This window comes from Gymnoscopelus microlampas (assembly GCF_963454915.1).
Source record: "Gymnoscopelus microlampas genome assembly, chromosome: 18".
Taxonomy (NCBI): domain Eukaryota; kingdom Metazoa; phylum Chordata; class Actinopteri; order Myctophiformes; family Myctophidae; genus Gymnoscopelus; species Gymnoscopelus microlampas.
The window spans coordinates 38,855,205-38,881,666 of NC_139955.1; the positions used below are offsets into that span (position 1 = coordinate 38,855,205).

Here is a 26,462-nt window from a genome sequence, read left to right on the forward strand (position 1 = left end):
ATATAATCATTTATATCTGAAAAGTAACTAAAGTTGTAAAATAATTGTAGTGGAGTAAAAGTACAATATTTGCCTCTGAGAGAGATGTAGTGGAGTAGAAGTAAAAGATTAGAAAACTGGAAATACTCCAGTAAAGTAAAAAAAATACCTCAAAACTGTACTTAAGTACAGTACTTGAGTAAATGTACTTAGTTACTTTACACCACTGGCTGTTACAAGTCCTACAGACATTTTGAAGTAGTTTGTGTTCATCTATGCTGAAAATGAACTGAACCAGTACTTTCTTTCACTCTCTCTGCACTGAGAGCCTTCTTTTATTCAGCACCAGAATGCCCCATAAGACCTAAAGCATGCAGAGAGCCTCTTCCAGAATATTAATAATGCATGCTTGGTTACATTGTGTTCCATCATTTCCACTTACATTCTAGGTTTCAAGAGGTTTCTCTTTTTTTGGTACCTTTAACCCATTAAGACCGGGAACGCATCTGTGTGAAACCACTTCAACTATATAATACTTTGGGCTATTCAAAAATAGCTGATCTACAAGCTCATAGCGCGGCACCGAGTGCAAATCTTTGAATATATATATTTTTAAAGCAACTTTTTTTAACTAAAATCTTTGCTTTTGGGGGGTCCCTGGAACTATATATTTTCAGATGGGGTCCGTGGCCAGATACATATAATTTTGGAGGTCCTTGACGTGAAAACGTTTGAGAACCACTGATTTAGCAACAATCGTTTTTCAGAAAAATTAAGACATTTGTTGACATTTCAACAAATGTTCGCTTTAAAAGATATATATCCAAAGATATCCACGTTTTTTCAAAAATAGCAGATCTGCAAGCTCATGGTGCGGCACTCGGTGCTTGTAGATCTGCTTTTTTCGAATAGTCCAAAGAAATACAAAATAAATGACACCCAGTTGCGTTCCTGGTCTGAATGGGTTAAGTCATTCCTCCTTCAGTAAAGCAAAGGGTCATATAAATCTCTGTTCTCAGTCTCTATTACGGTCAGACTAGAGTGATGGCTGCTTTCCAGACAAGCAATCACCGTGGACGCCTCTCAATCCCTCGACCAAACCACTGAACCGCAACTCCTGGCTTCCTCTATTTTCTCTATAGGGGAAATGTTCAACATATCAGTGTCTGACAGAAAGAATAGCAGAGAAACCAGAGCCATATAAAAGGAAGAGTTGCGTCACCTCCGTTTCACTTCATCGGGGCCGAAACTATTTGGCTACGGCAGCAGCAAAACTGGGAATAACTGTCATAGATTGCGTGACAGTTATTCCAGTTATTGCATTGTTTTCATTTGCAGTGATACTTAAAATGTGACCCATTAAAACCGGGAAAGCATCTGTGTCATTTTAGATTTTAATGTTGGCTATTCAAAAACAGCAAAAAAAAAATCTTGAAAAGTGTGAGAACTGCTGATTTAGAAGGCACTTGTAGAATCGGCCTCAGATCTTAAGATGATAATACTAACAAAGAACAATGCATTCCTGTTTGGTCAGTGGATGCATGGTTTTGTCAATAATCTCAAGGTGACAGAGTGGATCATTCATTTCCCGTCTCCTCCTCCGTTTCCTCACTTTTCCAGAGGAACAAACATGTTTTGAATGGAGCTTGAGAGCTTTCACAGAACTGGAACGACCATGGTAGAGAAATAAAGTCCATCAGGGCCCTTTAACGGCCATTTAATACCACAATCCGTATATTACTGATCAAAAGAGAGAGAGAGAGAGACAGAGAAGCACACCCAAAATGGGAAGAGAGAGAGAGAGAGAGAGGTGCCTCTGTTGTGTTTGTTTGTTACCAAATTCATGGTGGAATATCGTAGAATGTAGATTTGGCAGCTATAGTGAGAATCTTTTTATTTTAATTGGGTGACGTGTGCAGAGTTTTCCTAACGATTCATCAGTAAGTGGGTTTTCTTGTAGCGATGACTATGGGGAGGAGAGAAGAGGCTTTAACCCATTAAGACCGGGGACGCATCTGCGTCTCATTTTAAGATTTCTTTGGGCTATTCAAAAATAGCAGATCTACAAGCTCATAGCGCGGCACCGAGTGCCGCGCTATGAGCTTGTAGATCTGCTATTTTTGAAAAATCTTGAAAAAATATTTTCCAGATTTTTTTCAAAAAACTGTTGAGATTTAGATTTTTTTAAAGAATCTCTCAGGTCTTAATGGGTTAATGAAATGTGAAAACATGAGTCACAGATGAGGGAAGTTGCCTCTCTGTGGGAACCTCTGGCAGACTGTTTGGGTAGCGGAGGATTCAGGAGTCACGCTGCTAAAAAGGCTGGAATGCATGCATAGATGGGTCTAATAACCTTATTATGGATCATAAAGAGTCTTAAGTCCCTCGCGCACAGTCTGATTTTGTTTAAACAAACTCTTCTGTATGGGCTCTTGCACACCTACTCTGAAATCACCGCCCCGACGAGTGGCTGTGACAGCGTGTGTCATTTCTTCAATCTAATCCATTTAGATTCCTGCGTTTCTTTTCCCCGGATGCATTACAAAACTAATTGACCAATTTAAATGGCATCGGACACTTTGCCAAGCCAAGGGCCTTACAGACAGTATGGTGACTGTGTGAGCAATACCTTTCTGTGGCTTCAAGCTGCTCTGCTCTCCATTGCCTTATCGTACTGTAAGTTGAGCTCGTGGCCATTTGCCACCGTTTGCTGTCAAGGGCCAGGGGGAGTGGTTGAATTAATGGCATTGCCTCCTGTCCCAGAGAACCTAGTTACAAAGTTTATGGTGTTTCATTGACTCTTTATTCCATTCTGAAACTTGGGGAGTTGCAGTTTAATAGCATGATTAAATTGTGGTCAGTCTCAAGGTGATTCTACCAAAGTGTGTTTGCTCGTTTCCTTGTTTGTGTTGAGAACACAAACAAGGGCTGACCCCTTGGAGGGAACGATCAGTAGGCTGGCCCCAAGGACAAAATGGACTTTTGGGTGGAAAAGGTCGAGGCCAATTTCACAACCATGGTCAGAATGGAGAATGGATGCACCATGGATGCACCGGTTCTCATTAAACTTGGTTGTAACTAGATCAGTAGCTACCTAGCTGGATCATAATGTTTTAAAACTTGTAATTTAAAGTCTTTTCGTTGTTGTATATAGGTTGTTTGTCTCTTTGGCAGTACGCTTTCTGTCTCGACACCGCCCTAATCATAGTGGATCCACCTTTACGGTTTAGCTTCCCGGGATTTTCCTCATTGAAAGCTGTGTTGTCCAGTGCTTGAGGAGCTCTGTAGCAGTTAATTGATGCTGGCTACGTGCTACATATACAACTCTCCTCTGTCTTTGCTGAGTGAGTCTTTTTTTTTTTTGTGGACCTGCTGAGTAAACACGCCTTGGAGTATTTTTGTTTTCATTCCACATTGCTTCCCGTCAAAGGACGTTTTTGAAAAGTGTGATGAAAGAGAAACTGTGTTTATCCTTCACCTCCAGGCCTGACTCTTGTTTCATAATTAGACTAACAGAATCAACACGATCCAGCAGCTATGCTGTTCAAGAATGAAGCCTGTTGCCATTGAATACACATGGACAGGATTTTTTCGGGGATCATAGAGCGGCTTATACAGTGCAGGTGTTTCGTCTTCTTAAAGACATCACATCACACATCAGAACCACAGCCATGAAGCATTATGCAGACTTTTCCAACACCAGTGATGATTTCGTCAACTAAAACTAAAACGAAAAATGTCTTAACTAAGCTATGATGACTAAAACTAAGACTAAATATACTGACAATTTTGTCAACAAATAAAAACTAGACTAAAATGTTTGGGAGGAACTAGTGGAGAAGAGATCCAGTAGAACTAAGACAAGTCACCATGGGTGAGTGCGGGTGTCACAGACCAAAAATAGCCGATCTACAAGCTCACAACGCGTCGCATCGCGACGCGTTGTGAGCTTGTAGATCGGCTATTTTCGGCATGCAGCTAAATGAAAATCAGCCATTTTCGACACCATCACGGCGCGCCAAAAATCAATTTTAGTCGACTAAATCAGCTGTAGATTTAGTTGACTACAAGCTTATGATATTTTGTCGACTAAAACTAGAAAAAAGTAAAACATTTCAGGTGACTAAAATGTGACTAAAACTAAACAGAATGTTATTCAAAAAGACTATGACTAAAACTAAATGAAAATGTACTGTCAAAATCAACACTGTCCAACACGCCCAGCAGCAACAGTTGTGTTTGTTTCAGAAGGATTACTTTTTTACAAGACACTTGACTTCCTTTGTCAAGTTTTTTTCCCCTTTCTGTTCTCCATGTGGTTTGTGTTTACCCATAACCCCCTCCATCTGCTGTACTGATGTTGTGTAGACATGTGGGGGCATGGGAATAAATTGATTAAGCTACTCTCATTGGTTTAACACTCCTGTTAAATCTCCTGTGGTTGGCTAATGAAATTTAATGATCGCTGCTTCGGTCTGCTTCTTGTGTTCAGATGTCTGTCTGATCATGCCAGCATGCCCCCCCCCCCCCCCCCCGAGTAACAGGGCAGATAACTGAGTTTTAGTGACGCTATGATCTGTTTAGTGGGAGAAGAGTGTGTGTGTGTGTGTGTACTCTTGTGTTGTTGTTGTGTGTGATCCCTGGGAGCATCAACAGTGGTAGTTGGTTGCAGCAGTTCAGCCAGCCATGTGGTTTAAAGCTGTGGAAAGAGCCTGGCAGACAGGAAACGTCTACGGATCAACTGTGGGGGGGGGGGGGCTCTCGGGACTCCACCAACCACCTGACTGGCAGAGCGCTTTGTTTCTAATCACTTTGAACAGAAGGAACCATGAGAGGCCCTTGAAATTGGAGCTAAAGGAGTTCTGGCGGAAGCAAAGCCTAAAGCGCAGGAACTGGGAGGAGGAGAAAAGCGTTAGACTTATTCTCGGGTTTGCTCGATAATGGTGAATAAGGCTAGATTGAAGCTGAGGAGCTGCTAAGTTAAACCCCTCTGACAGTCCCTCTGAGGAGAAGAGAAAGGAGGAGGGGGGGGGGGAGGGGATGGAAGAAGCTGGATTAGACTGTTCATCATGGAGCTTTATCAGTCATACTTTGTCATGTCTTGCCCTATTATGAAAGCAAGGACGGGCTATGCAAGACTGAGATGTGAACTTTAGAAGCATCTCTACTTATCCTAGGTCTCCTGTTAACTCTAGTGCAGAGGTTCTCAAACTTTGTCATGTCAAGGACCCCCAAATTGATATAAATTTGTCCGCGGACCCCCATCTGAAAATATGTTGAGCCAGGGACCCCCAGAAGAGAAGATTTGTGTTGCAAATGCAAAATGTTCAAAAGAATTTCAAGATTTTTCAAAAATGTTCAAAAATAGCAGATCTACAAGCTCGCAGCGCGGCACGAAGTGACGCGCTGTGAGCTTGTATATCTGCCATTTTTGAATAGCCAACTTATAAATGGATAAAGTGGTTAACTACTTTTGCTGGGGACCCCCTGGAACCACCCCAAGGACCCCTGGGGGTCCCGGACCCCACTTTGAGAACCAATGCTCTAGTGTTGTAGTAGTGGAAGAATGTAAAGAAGACTATATAGAAACAACATCCACCATGATGTACCAGATCTGCACTTCTGTCCCACTTCAATGTCCTGAGAGACGGCAGAGAAGTCTCTAAGGCGACAAAAGCTCTAGTGATATTGTGGACTCTCCGTGCACAGTGGCTTCTCTCTCTCTCTAGAGACATTATGAGCCTCAGTTTTTAGTTGTTGTATTTTTCCTCCCTCCCTCACCACCAGCACTGTTATAGGAGAAGGAATTGGAAGTAGCACAGCACCCGGGCCATGATGGATCACCAGAGGGATGTAGAACACCAACTGAACATCTCGCAATGTGTCTGCGTCCAACTGCTGCTGCTGCTTCTCAGAATGCAAAGCCATGCATTTCCTGGCTTAGCGCTGATGGTGGAGAACAAGCACCTCATTCATAGCATGTGCGTCAACGTATGATTAACTGATTCCTCTCATCTCAAGTTTTCCTTAAAGTAGCAGGTATGCCCAGGTAATCTGCCTTCAACCCATTAAGATCTGAGGCCCGATTCTACAAATGCCTTCTAAATCAGTAGTTCTCCACACATTACAGTTATTTAGCAGACGCTTTTATCCAAAGTGACATTTTAAGTATCACTGCAAAGGAAACCAATGCAATAACGGGAATAACTGTCATGCAATGACAGTTATTCCCAGTTTTGCTGCCGCCATAGCCATATAGTTTCGGCCAGAGCCTTGTATTAGAGAGTTGCGTCACCTTGGGGTTAGGCCTGTCACAATTATTACATAATCGTCTGATCGCAATTATTTTAGATAAATCACAATTATTTTTGCATAATCGTCATAATCAATTCCACGTTACAAATGTTCATATATTTTCAAAAAATGACAAAAATAGTGGAAATAGCCGATCTAGAGCTTGCTCCATTCAAAACTCAAGCTCCATTCAAAACAGAGAGAGAGAGAGAGACTATAGCATATATATAATTCATAATAATAACAATAGGTCCATAATACAGGCATCCACACACACACACACACACACACACATGAAGGCGATTTAAGTGCACATTATTCCTAGCCCCAGCCCCTCCTCCAGCGTATCAGGTACACCAATGCTTGTGTTTACAGCAGAGGGTGTACATTTTTTTTCAAAATTTCGTTTTGGGTATACTGTATATAGTGTATACTGGTAGAAAACACAACTGCTTATCCTCAATAAAACAAATACAAGAACGTCTGGGGGCAAAAGAAATGGGGGGGCGAGCGTGTTTAGGGGTGATCCTTCCGGTTACCGTGCAAAGCTATTCTGTAACATCAACAATTTTTAAAAAAAGTGAATTTAGTAAACCCTATGCTGCATTGAAGTGCATCAAACATTAATGCAATGAGACCAACCTTTAATAAATCACCAGACACGGGGCCAAATAAACCATCCAAATCCATTTAAAATAGAGCTATTAATGAATCTCATGGAGCCAAGGAATACATTAGACAGAAATCTTAAAACAATTGGTTTCTCAGGGCAAGAGCAAAACCCACCACTCATCCAGCAGCCACAGGCAGCACTATCCTATTCGATTACGATGCGATCAGTGTTGCCATGTCTGCTTATTATAAGCGACTTTGGACTTGTTTTTCTGTAAAGTTGCATGTCAAAATTGGTCGTTTTTTTATGCTTTTTTGGGGGCTTGTTTCTAAAGTATAGTTGCATATTTGGGCTCGTTTCCTAAATGTTGTTTAAACCAGTGGTTCTCAAATATGTTTTAGCCTATGCCAAGGATCTTCCAAATTAATATGTATTTGTCAGCGGACCCCCCATCTGAAAATATGTTATGCCAGGGACCCCCATACAAGATTTGTGTTGTTAAAACATGTCAAATTGTTTTCAAGATTTTTTAGAAAATAGCAGATCTACAAGCTCACAACGCCACTCACTGCTGTGAGCTTGTAGATCTGCTATTTTTCAAATAGCCAATGTATTATATTTAAAGGGCGAAGCCAAGCCAGGGCACGCTTCGCTTCTTTTTGGGCTTGTTTTCATACTACTGGTTGCCCCCCGTTTCTCTCTCAAAACCTGGCAACGCTGTCCGTTACGATGCGATTCGCGTTCGCCGGGCTCTCTACTGTTCAGACAGAAGTTAACGGACTGGATGGATTCATTCATTGTGCACAAATCCAGTAACAACAGCCTTAACATTTTAACCACTTTACCCTGCTTAGTTCTTTGACAGGGGTCCGCCAGTATATGGCTTTTTATCTTGCCACACACTCCCTTTCCTCTACTACAGGGGTTGTCAACCAGTGGTCCTTGATGAGGGGTTCCAGCCCAGGGGGTCCCCAGCTAAATGATGGATAGGAACCAAATGGACCCTAGGGTCTGTAACTCAGAGAGTGTACAAATGGAACCAAATGGACCCTAACGGGTCCATTTGGTTCCATTTGTACACTCTCAGAGTTAAATTAACATTGATTTTACAATATGAATTGGGGTCCCAGAGATAGAAATGCCATTAAATGGGGGTCCATAGCCTCTAATGCATGTCAAACTGGGGGTCCTTGAAATTAAAATGGTTGAGAATCACTGCTAGAGCCGTAAAAATCATCTCTGATGGGGAGTCCCTGCATATCTTTTCAAATGGGGGTCCGCGGGCTAATAAGTGTCAATTTGGGGGTCCTTGACGCGAAAAAAGGTTGAAGACCCCTGCTCTACCACTGTACCACACACCAAATCTCTGTCTTTGCTGAACATAGCGATATCGCTGAGATCCGCTATATTTTCGCCTACAACGTTAACTCCAGAATAACGACGCTATAGGGTGAATTCATTCATATTTTAAACTTCAATCGGGTAAAAAAGCTGCGGTAAAGGGGATTTTTCCTCCAGGCAGATATATAGGGCTTTAGATGCAGACCACCACTTGGTCCTCTGTGCTTAAAATAGGACACAAGTCACAATCATTTACGAGTTTGCGATCATAATAATAATACATTTGATTTGATTTACACAAGCAGTCTCTCTGGACGGAGAGAAAACATGACAGATCCCGGCTGGACAGAGAGGCAGTAATATACAGATCCTCTGATCGTCTCACACACGCCCGACGATCAGACCTATAATAAACCTTCCTAAATCAACTAGTATAAACACAACACATGTAGAGCATTTACTAATTATTCAAGTGAGAAACAGTTCGACTATAACTATAAACCATCAGCGAAGAGCCCGCAGCGACACCATGAGAGCGTATTCCTGCTCAAATACAAAAAAATCATCATCTTAATGCTCACATAACGGACTAAAACAGTCACACAGAACAGAAGAGAACCGGGTTTATATTAACGCCTACCTGTGTATTGCAAGAGAAACATTGTCCACGGGCACGGATAGGTTGTAATAGTGATCCTTTTCCTCTTAGTGTTTTAGAAGAGGAGAGAAACGTACAAATCCGTGTTGTGTGAAAGGAGGAGAAAGAAGAGAGTTCTTCAGCTCCGCTCGCTCCGCAGACTGGGCTGCAGTGAGAGGAGGCGGTGTGAGGTGGGACCTTTTAGCTGGGTGTGAGAAACACACACACCACGTGCACAGCAGAGTGTGCGCGTGCTGAGCTAAATAGACCAGTGGTTTTCAACCTTTTTTCATATCAAGGTCCATTATTTATTATAAATGTATCATATTTGTTTATCGTTGGATAAGATTTTGTCCACAATTCCATCCATGCTGTATTTATATTGTACCATAGGAGAGATAACAGGCAAACGTTGATCAAAATAACTATTATTTAATCAGGTAATGCCAGATGTTTAACAATAATTTAACTCTTGAGAGAATTGTAAAAAGAGTGTAAAATGTATTTAAAAAAAGTATACTCTTGAGAGTGTAAAATGTTAAAAAAAAAGTATACTCTTGACAGTGTAAAATGAAACCAAATGGACCCGGTCCATTTGGTTTCATTTTACACTCTCAAGAGTTAAAGATCTAATAAGGGTCCATTTGGTTTCAAACTCTCCATCATTTAGCTGGGGACCACCTGGAACCTCCCTCAAGGACCACTGGTGGTCCCCGGACCACTGGGTTGAGAACCGCTGAAATAGACGAAGGGAAATTATCTGCCTGACTGAGTGGGTGTCAGTAGCCATACAGTCGCTGGCAAACGCCCAATTATGTCAGGGGTCAATTATGTCAGGGGTCCACATTTTTCAGGCCAAGGACCCCTTAGCTGAGAGAGAGATGAAGCAGGAAGGGACCCCCCCCCCTACATATAGCCTATGGTATACCATTTTGTTTGCAGATTAAAGTTATCATGGATAGTTGGATTCATGCTAATGTGTATTTTCAGATATATCAACCTTTTAAACCCTCACTATTCAGTCAACTTGACCATTGGCTCTGTACTTGGTCTGCTCTTTTTCCCCTCTATACAGCGACTCGCGGAGAATAGTCAATCTACAAGGCATTGTGAGCTTGTAGATTGTACATCTGCTAGATCTGTAGAGCTTGTAGATCTGCTATTTTTTGGCTAATGTTCCCCATCACACAAAGATTTGGTGGACCCCCTGTATAGAAACTCTTGAGGACCCCCTAGGGTTCCCGGACCCCCTGTTGAAGACCTCTGCCTTATGTTGTTTGTCTCTCCTCGATGTCAGAGCCACGCTGGTGATGAATTGTCAAGAATGTAAATGTTATTTAATGTTAAGGCACTTCATATACACTCCAGGAGCCCCGCCCCCGCCACCCCAGTTTTACACAAAGAACTTCTCAGTATTATGTATAAGCAGTGGTTACCAAACTGCGGTCTCCAAAGACATTTTTTTTTGGGGGTCCCCTGATGATTAGTTTAATGTGCTCAATGTGCGTAATGTACTCAACACAGTAAACAAACCAACATACAGTATACGTATACAGGACTTTTAAGACCCTTTAAGTACCAAATTGGCCAAATTGTCAAATATTACGTAAGGAATAGGCAAACATCTACAAACTCACAACGCCTGTTCGGCTATTTTAACAATATTTATCTGTGGAACCGAGTCAAACTAAATGTAATGCCTACAATTCCAAGTGTTTGTCAGGGTAGGGGGGTCCCCAGTTCAAATCTGATTATTTTGGGGGGGTCGCGGCCTTAAAAGTTTGGGAACCCTTGGTGTACAGTATAGTAGGTCTACACAATCCAAGAGAGTTTCATTCCCACAAAATTGTATGAAATCTCCTAAATGAACACCTTGGGACACCACACATGCAATGTCTGTGTATATATAGGGGGGAAAGAGTGAGAGAGAGAGAGAGAGAGAGAGAGAGAGAGCAGCCAGATAGGCCTATACTGTAATTATAACCTTGCGTCACCAGACTTTCCACCGCGGAGGAAAGCCTGCATTCATTCTAAAACGTAGCCGTGTGATCCGGTTAAGAAACAATGAAAAAAAAAAAAAATCGTGTTCCGGTTGGCGTTGCATTGTTTTTGTTTCCCCACATAACACAAATCAATTATAGTTTAGTCGCGCTACGAGTTAATAAAAGATGGACACACCAAAAGATTATTATACCAAAAGAAACAAAACGATTACACCAAACTAAACACATTTTAAACTAGGGGAATCATTTTGGAGGTGCACGGCACCGGATGTTCCGGTCGCGTGTTCTGGCCGCATGATGACGTAAAAGTTATTTCCGCTCCAGACCGGATCAGAGACCCGAAAATGGTATTGATCCCATGGGCTACTGTAATTGTAACTGTAATTTAAAGCAGGTAATTCTGTTAAAGTTTCACTGAAATAAACAAAAGTGTCATTCTGAGTGTTGCCAACTGGACGGGAAGAAGTATAGAGAAGATCAATGCCAGACATGCAGAAAGCAGACGCCTGCAGATATCAGACATAGCCTATTATACGCCGTATATATGATATTATTTAATATGACCACGTCTCAGACAGACAGTAGCACTCAAAAATAAATGGTATAGGATACAATGGGTACAACGTTGTTAAAAGGCTTCAACAGATCCATCAACTTGTCTTTTTCAAGTTCAGATGATCTACTCTCATTCTAACAGCTATAGACGGCAATTTACAAAGAAGCCTGAACCTAATTAGAGTTAATCATTTGTTTTCCGACGTGACAACCACGATGAAAAACTGGCCGTCATCCTCCCTTCACCCGTACTCATCTTCTAGACGCAAGACCTGTCTCTTTGTTTCATCATAACTGCAGTGCTGCCATGACAACTGAATTTACCTCAGTTTAAAATGATTTTTATTTGAGCAAATGATCATGTGACAATATTCAAAATACAACAGTATACATGTATTATACATGCAACTGCATCTGAATTTACCTCAGGATCAATAAAGGTCCATCTAAGGTTGCAAAGGTTTCCAACCTTTTGCATGCCAAGGACCCCTAAATTGATATATATTTGGCCGCGGACCCCCATTTGAAAATGTTTTGTGCCAGGGACCCCCGAAGCAAAGATATCAGTTAATTTTGCTTAAAAAAATCGCTTTAAAAAATATAAATATTCAAAGATATGCACACTTTCTCAAGGTTTTCAAAAAATAGCAGATCTACAAGCTCATAGCGCGGCACTCAGTGCCGCACTATGAGCTTGTGGATCTGCTATTTTTGAATAGCCAAAGCTAAGTGGTTAAAAATGATTGTGACGCTATGTTAACTAATTTCGCTGGGGACCCCCTGGTACTCCCTCAAGGACCACTGGTTGAAAACCACTGATCTACCTCATTAACTACTTTAAACCCCATTTGAAGAAAAAAAAACGGGAAATAAGAATAGCAAAAACTGTAGATCTACAGGGTTAGCCTGGGTGCCAGCCTGCTTCGCTGCGTTCGGCGGACTTTTTTTCTCTCTCCGCTTCTCAGTCTGGAATGCCTCCTATCTCCAGGAGGCGGGACACAGCAGCCAAGGTTCCAAACCTACCGTGGCTTCTGATTGGTCTGTGGTGCGGGGCGGGACAAAAAAAACGGTGTGATCGTTTTGATTCGTCATTCGTTTGAACAACATCCAATCAGCAACGACGTTGCCGAACGTAACATATGTAGTTCCTGTGTACTTCCTGTGTAGTTCTGAAAGACGAGTCAATCGGGTGCATTCCAGACTGAGAAGCGCAGAGAGAAAAAAAAATCCGCCGAACGTAGCGAAGCAGGCTGGCACCCAGGCTACTACAGGGTTACCACTGGCTCAGACTTGGGTTCTGGACGAGAAGGAGCCTTCATTGCTCACATGGCTCTGCTCCATTAGCTGATCCAAAACAAACAACTAAACTTCAAAAGAAAGGTTCCGTTTCTAGCTACTGTTTGTGACTTAATGTCACATAGCAGTGTGCCACTGCAGAGACCGTTTCATTTGATCCCTCAGTGATTCATTATGGAAATAAACCTCTCTCTCTCAAGTATTATTTTTACGGGCAGTGTGTGAATGATATGAATGAGATATAAATAGTAGAGGGGGATATATGAGATAAGGTTCTGTGAGGACAGTAAGCAGACTGTAGGTGACATGTGATTACACAGACACGGGCTTCAAGCACAACACCAGCCCTAAGCAATATTTTCACTATATCTATTACATAGATATGTAGGTCTAAAAGCCTTGGGCATTTCAGTTATGATGAAATGTATGTAACTATATTCTCATTTGGCAACAACCAGTTGCAATGTAATCTCTCGAGAACAGATTCTGCTCTGCGTTTGAATCTGTCGGTGGGGTTCGTCATATCACGTACGCACTGACCTACAAGTGGGCGTGCCTTCAGATCAGGAAGCAGGCCGCGCTTTACCCAATCAAATGTAGTGGGCGGGATTTACGTGTCCGTCGATCCTTCCCCACTCGAAACAAACCGAAACTAATTTAACAGTAGCGTCCGCGGAGCAGACAAAACCACGGAAAGATATTCACATTTTAACTTGCTCTTTCATCATAGAAACAAGTGGGCTTATAACCAAAACGATCCATGTTCTCTGGGAGAAGTGGTGTTAGTGTTCCGTGTAGAAATATTGTTAGTTGGAATGAAAACATAGTCGCACCACCGGAAGTGATGCGCTGAAGGCAGACCAAAACCCTGGTTTCCTTGCGTACATGTGCTACGTCAACTTCCTCCCAGAGCCAACTGAGATAGTCAAAAACAGCAGAGGGCGCTGTTTTATCTTTTCATTTGGCAATGGGTTCCCAGATTGGTTGCAATGAAGTAAATTCATGTGTTCACCCAAGGCCAGAGAGCTAGGCTCCTTTTAGTGAAAACTCTAAAAAAAATGTCCACTCAAAAACTAAACCAACAAACAAAGACATCTTGTGTCAAGTCAAAAGTGAAATTAGGACAGTAGCATTATTGTGTCTTCCATCCCGTGCCCTGTAAATGTTTTCGGCATTGATTTTTAAACGGCTTTGATTCAATTAGATAAATAAATAAGGCGTCTGCTGCTGACAGAGCAGTAATGTTGCTTACTCAATCTGCACAGTCATTTCATGGACATGGAAATTGCATGTTTATGGCCAGCCGTACTCGGAGGATGATTCAAACAGACATCTTAAAGCAACACTAAAGAAGAGGGAGAGCACATTATGTGTAATGTAGGTTGATGTTGACATGTTATAAATCGTTTTTTATCTTCTTGTTAAGATTCAGCTGGATGGAAGAGAGAGAGAGAGAGAGAGAGAGATTCAGCAAACGTTTTGGCAGAATGATCTGGCAAAATAGACAGTTTTTAGGAAACTAACCTATTTGCCTATATTATTTCCCAGCTTGCATTGCGCTGCAGGGCCTTGGAAAGGCTTTGTCAACGTAATCACAATTCAGCAGGTTCAAGGGCCAAGAATAATTATAGGTGTCCTATTTTAATCTTCCTTTGACAATTGGGGTTCAACCAAGGCCTTGAAAAACAGTTCGGGTCTATAGAGGTGAATGTCTCTGTTAAATTGTTTAGGTCAGTGCTTCTCAAACCTTTTCATGTCAAGGACCCCCAAAATGATATGCATTTGGCCGCGGACCCCCATCTCAAAACCTCCAGAAGCAAAGATTTGAGTTACAAATGTTCGCTTTAAAAATATATTTCAAAGACGTGCACAAATTGTCACGATTTTTCAAAAATAGCAGCTCTATAAGCTCACAGCGCGGCACTCTGTGCCACGCGATGAGCTTGTATATCTGCTATCTTTGAATAGCCAAAAAATAAAATATGGTTAAAGGGGTTCAAATGATTGTGACGCTATATTTACTCATTTTGCTGGGGACCACCTGGTACCCACCCCCCAAGGACCCCTGGGGGTCCCCAGACCCCACTTTGAGAACCAATAGTTTAGGTCACAAGAAAATGTATACATATTTACAAGTTCTATTAACATAGATGCTCTTTGTGAGTTTAAATAGAGTTAATTTAAACTGATTTATGTTCTCTATTTAAAGTAGATCCAAACATGCAGGGAAAGCTACAGTAGGTTACTGTACCAGACCAAATAGGTTCTGTACAGAATACAGTCACTCACTTTCAAATCTGAAGTCTGAAGAGTTCTACTTAGTTTCAACTTGCACGAAGGCGGCACACACTGAAAATAGCCAATCTACAAGCTCACAACACGTCACGCTGTAAACACAATGTGAGCGTGTAGATTGGCTATTTTCACCATGCGGCCGTGCACCTTCGTGCGGCCGTGCACCATCGTGCGGCCGTGCAAATTAGTATAAATCAGTTGAGAGGGCCTAAGGGAAATGTGCAAATGATCCAGGCACATGTTATGCACTCATATCACTGCAAGTTTGACTATCTGTCCTGGACACGCACAATAAAGTCATTCTGAAAATCTTAAAGTCAATCTTAAAAACCTACGAGCTGCTTGTAAAAAACTGACATTTACAAGAAGGATTTGATGACCCAGGACTAACAGGCATCTGGCACCACCATTTACACAACTGAAACCAGACATGTACTAGTTAGTTCACAGAGTCCACAGACCTCCATGCATTTAGTCTAATGGACAGCCAGTCCATAATAATAATAATAACTATTATTAGAAATAATCTGTCATTTTTAGATTTCTTTGGCTATTCAAAAATAGCAGATCTACAAGCTCATAGCGCGGCACAGAGTGCCGCGCTATGAGCTTGTAGATCTGCTATTTTTGAAAAATCGTGAAAATGTGTACAATTGTACAAATTCAACAACAATTCTACAAATTCAACAATTCTAAAACTCGTTTTTTGAAAATCTGTGGTTCTCAAATGTTTTCTTGCCAAGGACCCACAAAATGTATTTGGCCACGGACCCCCAACTCACAATATGTTGTTCCAGGGACCCCCTAGAAGCAAAGATTTGAATTAGAAATGTTCGCTTTAAAAATATATATGTTCACAGATATGCACACATAAAAAAAATAATTGCCAAAGTATAAAATAATGGTTATAGCTAAAATCAATCTTAAAATCCTAAGAGATGCTTGTAAAAACTGACATTTACAAGAAGGATTTGATGACCATGTAACATATAACAGCCTGGCACCACCAGTTACACAACTGGCAACTAGCCATGTTCTATGTGTGTCAGTTCACAGAGTCCACAGAACTCCATGGAGCTGCATTTAGTCTAATGCAGTGGTTTTCAACCTTTTTCATGCATCATCCAAGGAGGACCCCTAAATTGATATACATTTGGCCACGGACCCCCATCTGAAAATGTTTTGTGCCAGGGACCCCCCAGAAGCAAAGATTTCAGTTAAAAGATGTTCGCTTTAAAATATATATATTCAAAGACATGCACACATTTTCAAGATTTAAAAAAAAATAGCTGATCTACAGTAGTACAAGCTCATAGCACGGCACTTGGTGCCGCGCTATGAGCTTGTATATCAGCTTGTATATGTCTCATCATAAATGAACGTAAATACTTTTCCATGCTGAATCCTATATATTCCCTCAGTCGGCCAATGGTAATGACTAACAGCCCAGTGCATGCTCTCATTCAATTTATACATCCCACAAGGAATGATGTTTGTATATGGCTTGATTTTTATTTATTTACTCAATCAACAACAACAATCATATTATTTCTTTGGGTCTGCCCGGTCAGGCAAAACATTGAAATCAAACACTAATTTGACTTGTGCCTCAGTAGATGAAAGCAAACCTTCGTGTGCTTTTATGGTGAGCGGGACTGCTGCTGTTTGTAACATTAGGCACGAACAGTCCCTCTTTTAGTCAAATAAACTGCCTGACTTTAACTCATTTGGACCGGGAAAGAATCTGTGTAATTTTAAGATCTCTTTGGCTATTCAAAAATAGCAGATCTACAAGCTCATAGCGCGACACCGAGTGCCGGGCTATGAGCTTGTAGATCTGCTGTTTTAACAGTTTTCTGAAAAAAATCTTATGTTGCTATAATATCAGTGGTTCTCAAACTTTTTCAAGTCAAGGACCACCCAAAATGTATATGTATTTGGCCGTGGACCCCCATCTCAAAATGTCTTGTTCCAGGGACCCCCCCAGAAGCAAAGATTTGAGTTAATAATTTCCATTTAAAAAAATATATATACATTCAATGATTTGCACAAATGTTCACGATTTTTCAAAAATAGCAGATCTACAAGCTCATAGCGCGGCACTCGGCCAAAGAAATCTTAAAATGACACAGATGCGTACCCGGTCTGAATGGGTTAAAGTGAGGTGAAATAAATCACAGCAATATTATGCCTGGAACATTCCCACCCCCAACTTCCTTCAAGGTTGCAGCCAAAAAAAGTAATTTTCAGAAAAAGTCGACAGATGCCCTTTAATCACATCGTCAGGAATGTTTACAAAAAGCGGTCTAATTGGACGTCAGCCAGCTCATTCCGGTTTCACATATTAATGAAAGAAAAACACACAGAACAGACCCTCTCTATCTGAGGTACTGTATTGTCATGAATTTGTTTATTTAACAGGGAAATGGCCTGGGTCATGAATTATTCAAATTAAATTACTGCACACAGTAAATTTGACCCAGACCTCATGGGTAACTTATAACGTTGTGGCTGTATTGCATTTTTAACAAAAGGCCTTGAAAGGCAGGGGTCATTCAGCATGTTCCATCTTACCATAGCTGTCCAACACATTATGCTAAAACAAGTACAGATAAACAGATTGGACCAAAAAAAGAATGCCGTAAGGCTGAGTAAAAATGGCGAAAAACTAAACTCCAGACTCACTGTGAATTGAGAAACTCAAGTCAATCTTTTTTCTTTTTACATCAACAAAAATATGATTAATAATGCACCCAACTCTGGCAGCGGGCGGGCGTGTGCATGAGACGAGCACTTAACGCCACTATAGATGACTGACATCATAGACTTGCCGAAATATGGATTTGCATACGTCATAGATACATTATAGATGACTGACATCACAGATCTGTAGGCGATTCATCAATGTTAAAGGAGTTGGACGGAGAGATATGATACCATCCAATCTACCCGTACGGCCCTAAAAGTATCTCTGACCACAGATGGGAAAAGCCACAGAGAATGTGAAAAACTACAAGGGATTGGAGGAGCGGTTCATACTAGGTCATAAAAAACACAACCACCATCAGTGTCTGATTGACTGAAAAAAAAAACAGCGCTGATAGCTCGCTCCTGAACTCCTTTCCACACATACAATGAGTTTGCCCCCTTTTGTGTGATACACTTCCATATCAAACTAAATAGCTACGTTACCACTGCAATCATCATCAAAAAAAGTAATTTGGAAAACATGAGAGAATTTAAGGCCATTGACGAGGAAATTTCATACCTCAACCCGTCCAACTGCTACCTTCATGCTCTGGCCAGCCCACTAGCTTCCTAAAAGAAATGTCAGCTCTTTAGGGACAGATTTAGTGCAAAGAGTTCTCTTCTATCATGCAATTTTCCAAAGGCTTTGAAAAGTGCCGTTATTAAGCCTCTATTAAAAAGCCATAGATGCTTCTATAATTAGCAACTACATGCAGAGCTATATCGAAACGTGAGGAAAATGAATAATTGAAAAATTAGTAGGTTTTTAACCTCACTCAGTACCTAACATGATTACTTTTATAAGTTCCAGTCTGGATTTTGCCCGCATCATAGCCCTGAGTTTGCCCTTACTGAGGTTCAAAATTACATTAAGCTGAACACAAAGTCTGGCAAAACTTCCATCCTCGCGTAACTAGATCTCACTGCTGTGTTCCACGCTGTAGAAATACAATACTGCTAAACAGACAGACTTGAAAACTCGGTTGGACTTTCTGTATGTCCCTAAAATAGATCAAATCTTATCTCCAAAACGGGGACTATTTTGTCTTCCATTAGCTACTATACATCAAAGCGAAATTACGTGTGGAGTTATGGTTCAATACTTGGGGCTCTGCTATTCAATATTTATTACATGGTCCTCTTAGGCCAAATTATACAAAGTAATATACCATCATTTAATACCATCATTTCACAAAGGACACATTGACATAGCTCCCTCTCACTGACAGATGTGCTGCATCAGTGCATTGAACACACAAATCAATGACTGCATGACGTGCCAAAAAGTTCCTTCAAATTGATAAATATGAATCTGAAATAAGTGTCTTTGGTGCCAAGGAATAAACGGCTTAATGTTAGTGCTCAGCTTAACTCTCATGTCTCTGAAGGCCAAAGGCCAAGCCAGAAATCTTGGTGTAATAATGGATTCAGATATACATTTAAAAACCACATCAAGTCGATAGCAAAGTTAGCCTATTATCATCTTAAAGATACAGCAAGATAGAGGATTCAAGTCCAAAGGAGAACTAGAAATACCTGTCCATGCCTTTATCTCCACTAGACTAGATTTATTTAGTATACTTTTATTTATATCTCAGTGTTTTATGTTTTTAACTAAAAATAAATCATCATATCTTGGGTTCTGAACATGTTTTTCCCCCCCAAAAAAACGTCATGTGGCGCACGGGGCGTCAGGCCACGAGACGTCTTTGACGTCATGTGGCTCTGGATGAGTTAAATGCCTTTCATACCTTATGTGGCACGATAAATTGCCTTTGTGTATGAAGTGTGCTATACAAATAAACTAGCCTGGCCTATGGCAGTGGTTCTCAACCTGTGGGTCGGGACCCCCAGGAGGGTTCCCATCCCACATGATTTTTTTTTTTTGGAGGGGGGGTCCCACTGCCCATGATGACAGTGAACTGACAATTAGACCTTTTTAATACCCAAAATAAAATACCATTACTGCATCAAAAGTAATCAACAAACTATCCTATAAAAACTGGCCAAACATTGGCCAAATTGTCAAATAATATAAGAAAGAGGCCAAATATTTGAAAATAGATGATCTACAAGTACACAACGCCTGGCAAAGCGAAGCTATTTTCACAATATTCATCTACCCAGTTCAAATATGATTATTTTGGGGGGTCACAGCCTGAAAAGGTTGAGAAGCACTGGCCTATGGTATAGTGTGGTACATCATACTGCACTACCATGGCCCTTCCCTTCAAACAAGAGGTTTCAGATAGCTGCTCTGTGAGACCTATGCAGACAGTAAGAGATGATATTTAAAGGTTCTGCTCGGTTTAAAGACACTGCAGTGGTATTTGGTATCATCGTTTTTGGAGATCAATGAATGATGCAGTTACAGCTCAGACAAGAGGAGTGAGAAATGTCACGTGGTTGAAGGTCAAAAGGTGTTTCATTAACTCCACTGACCCGTGTGAAGTGTAAGATAGCGGGGCCGGGCAGATCGTTCTGTTCCGTTCTGTGCTCAGGATGGGGAAACCTGTGGCGGCTTCCTTCTTTCCGGCGACCCGTGACCTCCATTTCTTTTTTAATCCATGTAGTTCTAATTAACCTAACCGTGCTTTTCCTCCTGCATTTTTCTTATTTCAACATCTCTTCCCCCAATGATGATGATGATGATGTGGACATGGAAGGCTGCGGTGAATCCCCGACCAGCCACACCTCATTAACTCTTTGCCTGCCACTGACGAGGGAACTCGATTCTGCCAAGGCGCACCCTGCCACTGACGAGGCTGACGACGAGATCTGTGTTTTCAGTGGTTTTCCACCAGATGGCGCTGTTTGTTACCCAATGAATGAGGCTTTCACTGCCAGATGACGACAGACCCGTTTTTTTTTTTTTTTTGTTACGTTTTTTTGACGCTTGTTTACTTCCTGTTTATTTCCTGTGGGAAAATTGCTATATCTACGTTCCTATTGCTTTACGGCAAAAACAAGGCACATTCAACTGGCCACAGCTATGCAACGAATTACCGCAAGCGGATAATTTTTTCTCTCTCTCTCTTGAGACCCCCATGTGTGTAATGAGGCGATCTCCGTGAGGACGGCGATCACGGATAATATTCCATGATTTTTCAAATGTACAGAAAAATCGCTCGTTTTCGCTGGCAGTAGCGTCACACTATTACACTATTACTCTGTCAGTTAAAGAGTTAACAGAGTGGCGTCATGTCCGAGTACACAAACTGGTAATATCTCCCTAGTTGGGAAGCAGGAATATTGCTCTCTTTGACACTTTTCTGAGACTTGGGTGTCTTAACAAGAAAAATGTACTCCTTGGATGGCAGATCTCGGTCAGGCAAGGTTGCTTTACCCAGAGATGTGTCAGTCGTGGGGTGAAGCCATCAGGAAGGAAATATGTTGATGTTTCACAGTATCGCGGCCCTTACCTTACCACACTAGCATTGGGCTCCTTATAGCTCCTGAATCACTGCCGCCCGAGTGATCCGCCCCACGATCATTTTATGACGAGTCTCACCAGGCTCAGGGTGGATATCGGCAAACAGTCATACATTATTCTTAGCGATCATCGAAATAGCTTCTGTGAGGTATTATAGGGGTCACTGTAAAATTGGAATAAATATACAAAGTAGGAGCAGAACTCAAAATGAGAACTGTATGAGCGGGAGAGGATGAAAACATTATTATGCAGAGTTTGCATTGTTGCTACGGGGACACGTTGCATTAAGTAAAAGTTGTGAACAGGAGCTTGAAGGAAAACATGGCCGCAGACACAGCCTACAACATAGGGATTTGTAAGTGAGCACAATGAAATTCGATTACTATAATTATATCAATAACGATTATTCAAATATTCTACCCCCCCCCCAAAAAATAGAGAATAAATAAATATTACACCCATACTAGGTATCCTCTAAAATGTAGTTACTATGGGCAGGGTTTGGGATGACAATATAGCCTTTGCAACAGAATTTATTTTGTAAAAAATATCATATTCAAAATATTTCTTTATATTGGATTTTTATACTAAAAACGATTATTCGAATATTCGATTATTCTGAGCCATCCCTACTACAACAGGAACCTTCACGTGCACGAGCTCCCAAAACCTCAAACATGCTGCAGAACAACAAAACCGTTCTAACAACAGTCTATAGAACATCACTAGCTGTCTGTAGACAGTAGATCAATTATGTTCATTAGCATCACTCATACCAGTCACAAGTTAAAACATGTTTGGATCAGGCCCAGCACCTTCTGCCCTTTCCTCCACCTCGCACACTCACCAATTAAGAGGGTGAGATTGGAAGCCTTGAACTTCACACTTTTCTCTCCCTCTGCTTTAATGAAGTCAGAGCTGTTGGCGGCAAGAATGACACAGGCCACCTTCTGACTGAGGCTGTGAACGATCCAAGCACACCCCCGAAGAAGTCAGAAATCACGTGATCACAACAAAAAAAAGCTCGCCTCCTTTCACGTTAAAGGATTTATAAAAGTGCATTTTTCTCTGCTTTCTGCTTTTCAAGCCACATTCAAACGGCCATAGCTTTGGAATGGAGGATCCCGACCGGCCAATTCTTTTTTTTCTCCTATACTACCAGACCCCTGTGCGTGTAATGAGCTGATCTCCTGGACTGATGTCACAGAGAATATTCCATGATTTTTCAATGGTACGGTAAAATTGCTGTTTCCACTGGCATGAGTTAAGAGGGAATCGTAAAGAAACCGGAATGGTTAAAATCCTAAAGGATCCCAACTCTAACAGGGACAAGAGAGCGAGAGAGAAGTAACATCTTCATAACACAAACTACAGAGTGAGCACATGCAAATAGAACAGTGCTACAAAGCTGAGCTGTGATTGTTGGATAATGGAAACCATGGGTTTTCAACAGGGGGTCCGGGACCCTTAGGGGCTGCTCAGAGTTACTACCGGGGGTCCACCAAATCTTTGTGTGATTTTTACATTAACCACTTCAACCAAGCATTCCTATTCTGAGGAAAACTTCAGCCAAAAATAGCCGCGCTGCGAGGCGTTGTGCGCTTGTAGATCGGCTATTTTTGGCGACGAGGTGAAAAAAGAGCAAACCAAGTACAGAGTGAAAGGTCAAGTTTACCTAGTATTGAAGGTTTAAGAAGTGGTTAAATGTCTGAAAACACACATTAACATGAACCCAACACACACTGATGACAGTGCTGTCTATGAAGCTGCCTATGAAATCTATAAAAAAAATATATATTTTATAAAATATATAATGGGGGTCCCTGCTTCATCTCTCTTTCAGCTTAGGGGTCCTTGGCGTTGAGGGCCCCTGATGTATTGTAAACCAGTGGTTCTCAACCAGTGGTCCTTGAGGGGGCACGAGTGCCGCGCTATGAGCTTGTAGATCTGCTATTTTTGAAAAATCTTGAAAATCTGTGCATATTTTGAATATATATTTGTTAAAGCGAACATTTTAACTCAAATCTTTGCTTCTGGGGGTCCCTGGCACAACATTTTCAGATGGGGTGTCCGCGGCCAAATGCATATAAATGTAGGGGTCCTTGGCATAAAAAAGGTTGAAAACCATTGCACACGAATAGAGCAGACCTGTGGACAATGTGTGGGATCATAGATGAGACACAGGGATGACAGAGGCTGGACAGGGTGGGTAGGAGGCAGAGAGAAGGTACCAGCAGGGTCTCAGAAAGAGAGAGCATTCATTATCACCAGAGCGACCTGCACACAGCGCTGCATGAGAGAGTAATAGGAGAGGACACGCTCATCAGCTGAAGCCCGGCAAGAAAATGAGCCTCTTTCATTCCTCTCCTCTCCCCTTCTCTTCCCTCTCGTCTCACCACCACTCCATTCCGTCTCTCTCTCACACCAACCATTCAATTTCTATTCTTGTGCTCATTCTCTCTAGGTCCAGCCCCTCCCTCCTTCTCTCACTGTCTCTCTCACTGTGCCTGTTCTGACATGTCAGGTCTAGCCTCCACACACATTATAGATAATTACAATCCTATGAGGCATTATACATGTACATATAGTATATACAGGGCTGCCACCATTACAGATTTAAGTTGATGATTCATTGTTACTCAAATAATTGCGATTACGGTTTAATTGTGTGTTTGGCCATCGAACATTGGAACATATGAAGCCTTTTAGGCTTCGTAATAAAAAATTGCATATATGTAAAATAAAAGCTGAAATGGTAGATCTACAAGCTTACAACGCATCACAAAGTGACGCGTTGTAAGCTTGTAGATCTACTATTTCAGCTTTTTTTAATACTTGAAAATGTGTGAAAATATTTCAACATGGAAACGACTATGCAAGAATAATTGCTATTATTTCAAATAATTGCGATTAGACAATTTAATAATTGTGACACGCCTATTGGCTGCAGTGTTGGTGATTACAAGGGGGAGGGGATTCAGATTTCCCTAAACCAATCACAAGAGATCCACGGATCCGCCTACATCTGACGTCATCGCACAGCTTGCTTTAGCAGATATTCGCTGATTGGCTCGTCGTTAGACCCACCCCCACCTCCGACTCTCATTGGGCGGTACTTTTTGTACCGAAGATATCGTAGGCTCACATTTCAACACCAGACCAAGAGGGGCAGTCCACTCGGGGAGTGGGCGGGGTCTATGGTTTGGAACCAGGCTATATAATGCCTGCATGAAAAACACGTATGAAACGCAAACGTGACGAAAATAAAATAATCACAGCTGCTGAGGTGGTGCTCCAGCAGTGTAAGAGAGCAAGAGAGCTTTAGAGGGGGGGGGTCGACCCCTTAAAACCCTGTATACTTAAGTTCACTGGGGTCCCCCCAGGGCTCTTGTATAGATCCAACTCTTTTTTTCCACCCCATCTACACCAAATCTCATAGCCGACAATCCTACTCGCGACAGGTCGTTGCGTGAACTTGTAAAATCTGGCTAAAATGTTTGCCCCAGAAAACAGGGTTCATGTGGTTATGGCAAGGTGAGAGAACTCTCTTCAGAACTACAGAAAAGGCCTTCCACACGGGGACAATGGCACCGTTATCAGGTGCAAAGCAGCAATGTTACCAGCAAATCCTCTTTGTACTGTGAAATCTCTACACTCCACCAGTCATGAAAAAGACCGCCTCCAGTGCTGTAGAACACTCCTCAGTGGATGAACGCACACACACGCACACACACACACACACACACACACACACACACACACACACACACACACACACACACGCACACGCACACGCACACACACACACACACACACACACACACACACACACACCTCTTACCTGGGACTCTGGCTGATCTGTAGTCTTTGTACATCTTAGAGTTGAGGCAGCATCACCATGTGGGTTCTCAGCTCCTGTAGCAAATCTCCTGTTTTTTTTTGGGGGGGGGGGAACAACAACGAGGATGACAAAGGTCTCATCAGTCTCTATTGATTGTCTTTTAGAAACAACACAGCCAAACAGAAACTCATGCTCGACAACAACACTGTGGAATGAATCCCAACTTATCTATTCTGTAGCCCTCTCAAGGATACAGAGAGGACAAGGTAATACAGGACACAGTCAGGTTTTTTTTTGTTCTGTCTTGAACAGAGGAAGACAAGCCCAGGGAGAATGTAATTCATCTGCTGCTCCTTGCTTTGAGGAACAGAAGCTCATCTGAGCCAATACTGCATTGACCCTCAAACTAGCATCTGTAACACCCAATGTACCATTATGAACCCTCAAACTAGCATCTTTAAACACTCAATTTACCATTATGAACCCTCAAACTAGCATCTTTAAACACTCAATTTAGCATCATGAACCCTCAAACTAGCATCTTTAAACACTCAATTTAGCATCATGAACCCTCAAACTAGCATCTTTAAACACTCAATTTAGCATTATGAACCCTCTAAACTAGCATCTTTAAACACCCAATTTAGCATTATGAACCCTCTAAACTAGCATCTTTAACACCCAATTTACCATTATGAACCCTCAAACTAGCATCTGTAACACCCAATTTACCATTATGAACCCTCAAACTAGCATCTGTAACACCCAATTTACCATTATGAACCCTCAAACTAGCATCTTTAACACTCAATTTAGAATTATGAACCCTCAAACTAGCATCTTTAACCCTCAATTTAGCATTATGAACCCTCAAAATAGCATCTTTAACACCCACTTTAGCATTATGAACCCTCAAACTACTACGTACTGTTATGTATGCATGTCAAGGGCCTCACACCACTGTGAGGATGGGTTTAGGATGGCTTTAGAAGTAAACCACTTGAACCCTAGCGTCCCTAGTTTTGGCTGTGTCATAACTGACAAACATACGGCAAAAAACAGCAGACATACAAGCTCATAAACCAACGTGTGAGCTCGTAGTTCTGCTATATTTGGCAAATAGATTTGGTGTAGAGAGAAAAAAAGAATTAGGGGGGCAATTAGGATCGACCCCTGGGGGACGACCGGTCAACAAAGTACAGCGTATTGGGTTTAGATGGTTAACCTGTGCGCTGGCAGATTAGTTTCAGGGCCATACGTTACCATGGTAACAGACACAGACCGTCTCTGATTCTCTAACTTAACCCTTTAAGACCGGGAACGCATCTGTGTGCCATTTTTAGATGTCTTTGGGCTAGCTATTCAAAAATAGCAGATCTACAAGCTCATACCGCTATGATCAACTGCGCTATGAGCTTGTAGATCTT

At 41.7% G+C, this 26,462-nt stretch overlaps 1 protein-coding gene across 3 annotated transcripts in view; it reads right to left on the bottom strand.

Moving 5' to 3' along the window:
- The window catches only part of LOC311065358 (ecto-NOX disulfide-thiol exchanger 2-like), a 237,206-nt gene that overhangs the window by 161,993 nt on the left and 48,751 nt on the right, over positions 1-26,462 (bottom strand). For 2 of the 3 annotated variants that reach the window (XM_084085669.1, XM_084085668.1), the window contains exon 3: positions 25,036-25,123. In XM_084085669.1, the coding sequence (XP_083941795.1) occupies positions 25,036-25,069 (34 nt within the window). In that variant the 5' untranslated portion in view covers positions 25,070-25,123. Of the gene's footprint in view, positions 1-8,867; positions 8,940-25,035; positions 25,124-26,462 lie in introns of those variants that run through there. The other variant, XM_084085670.1, reaches the window with a different exon arrangement.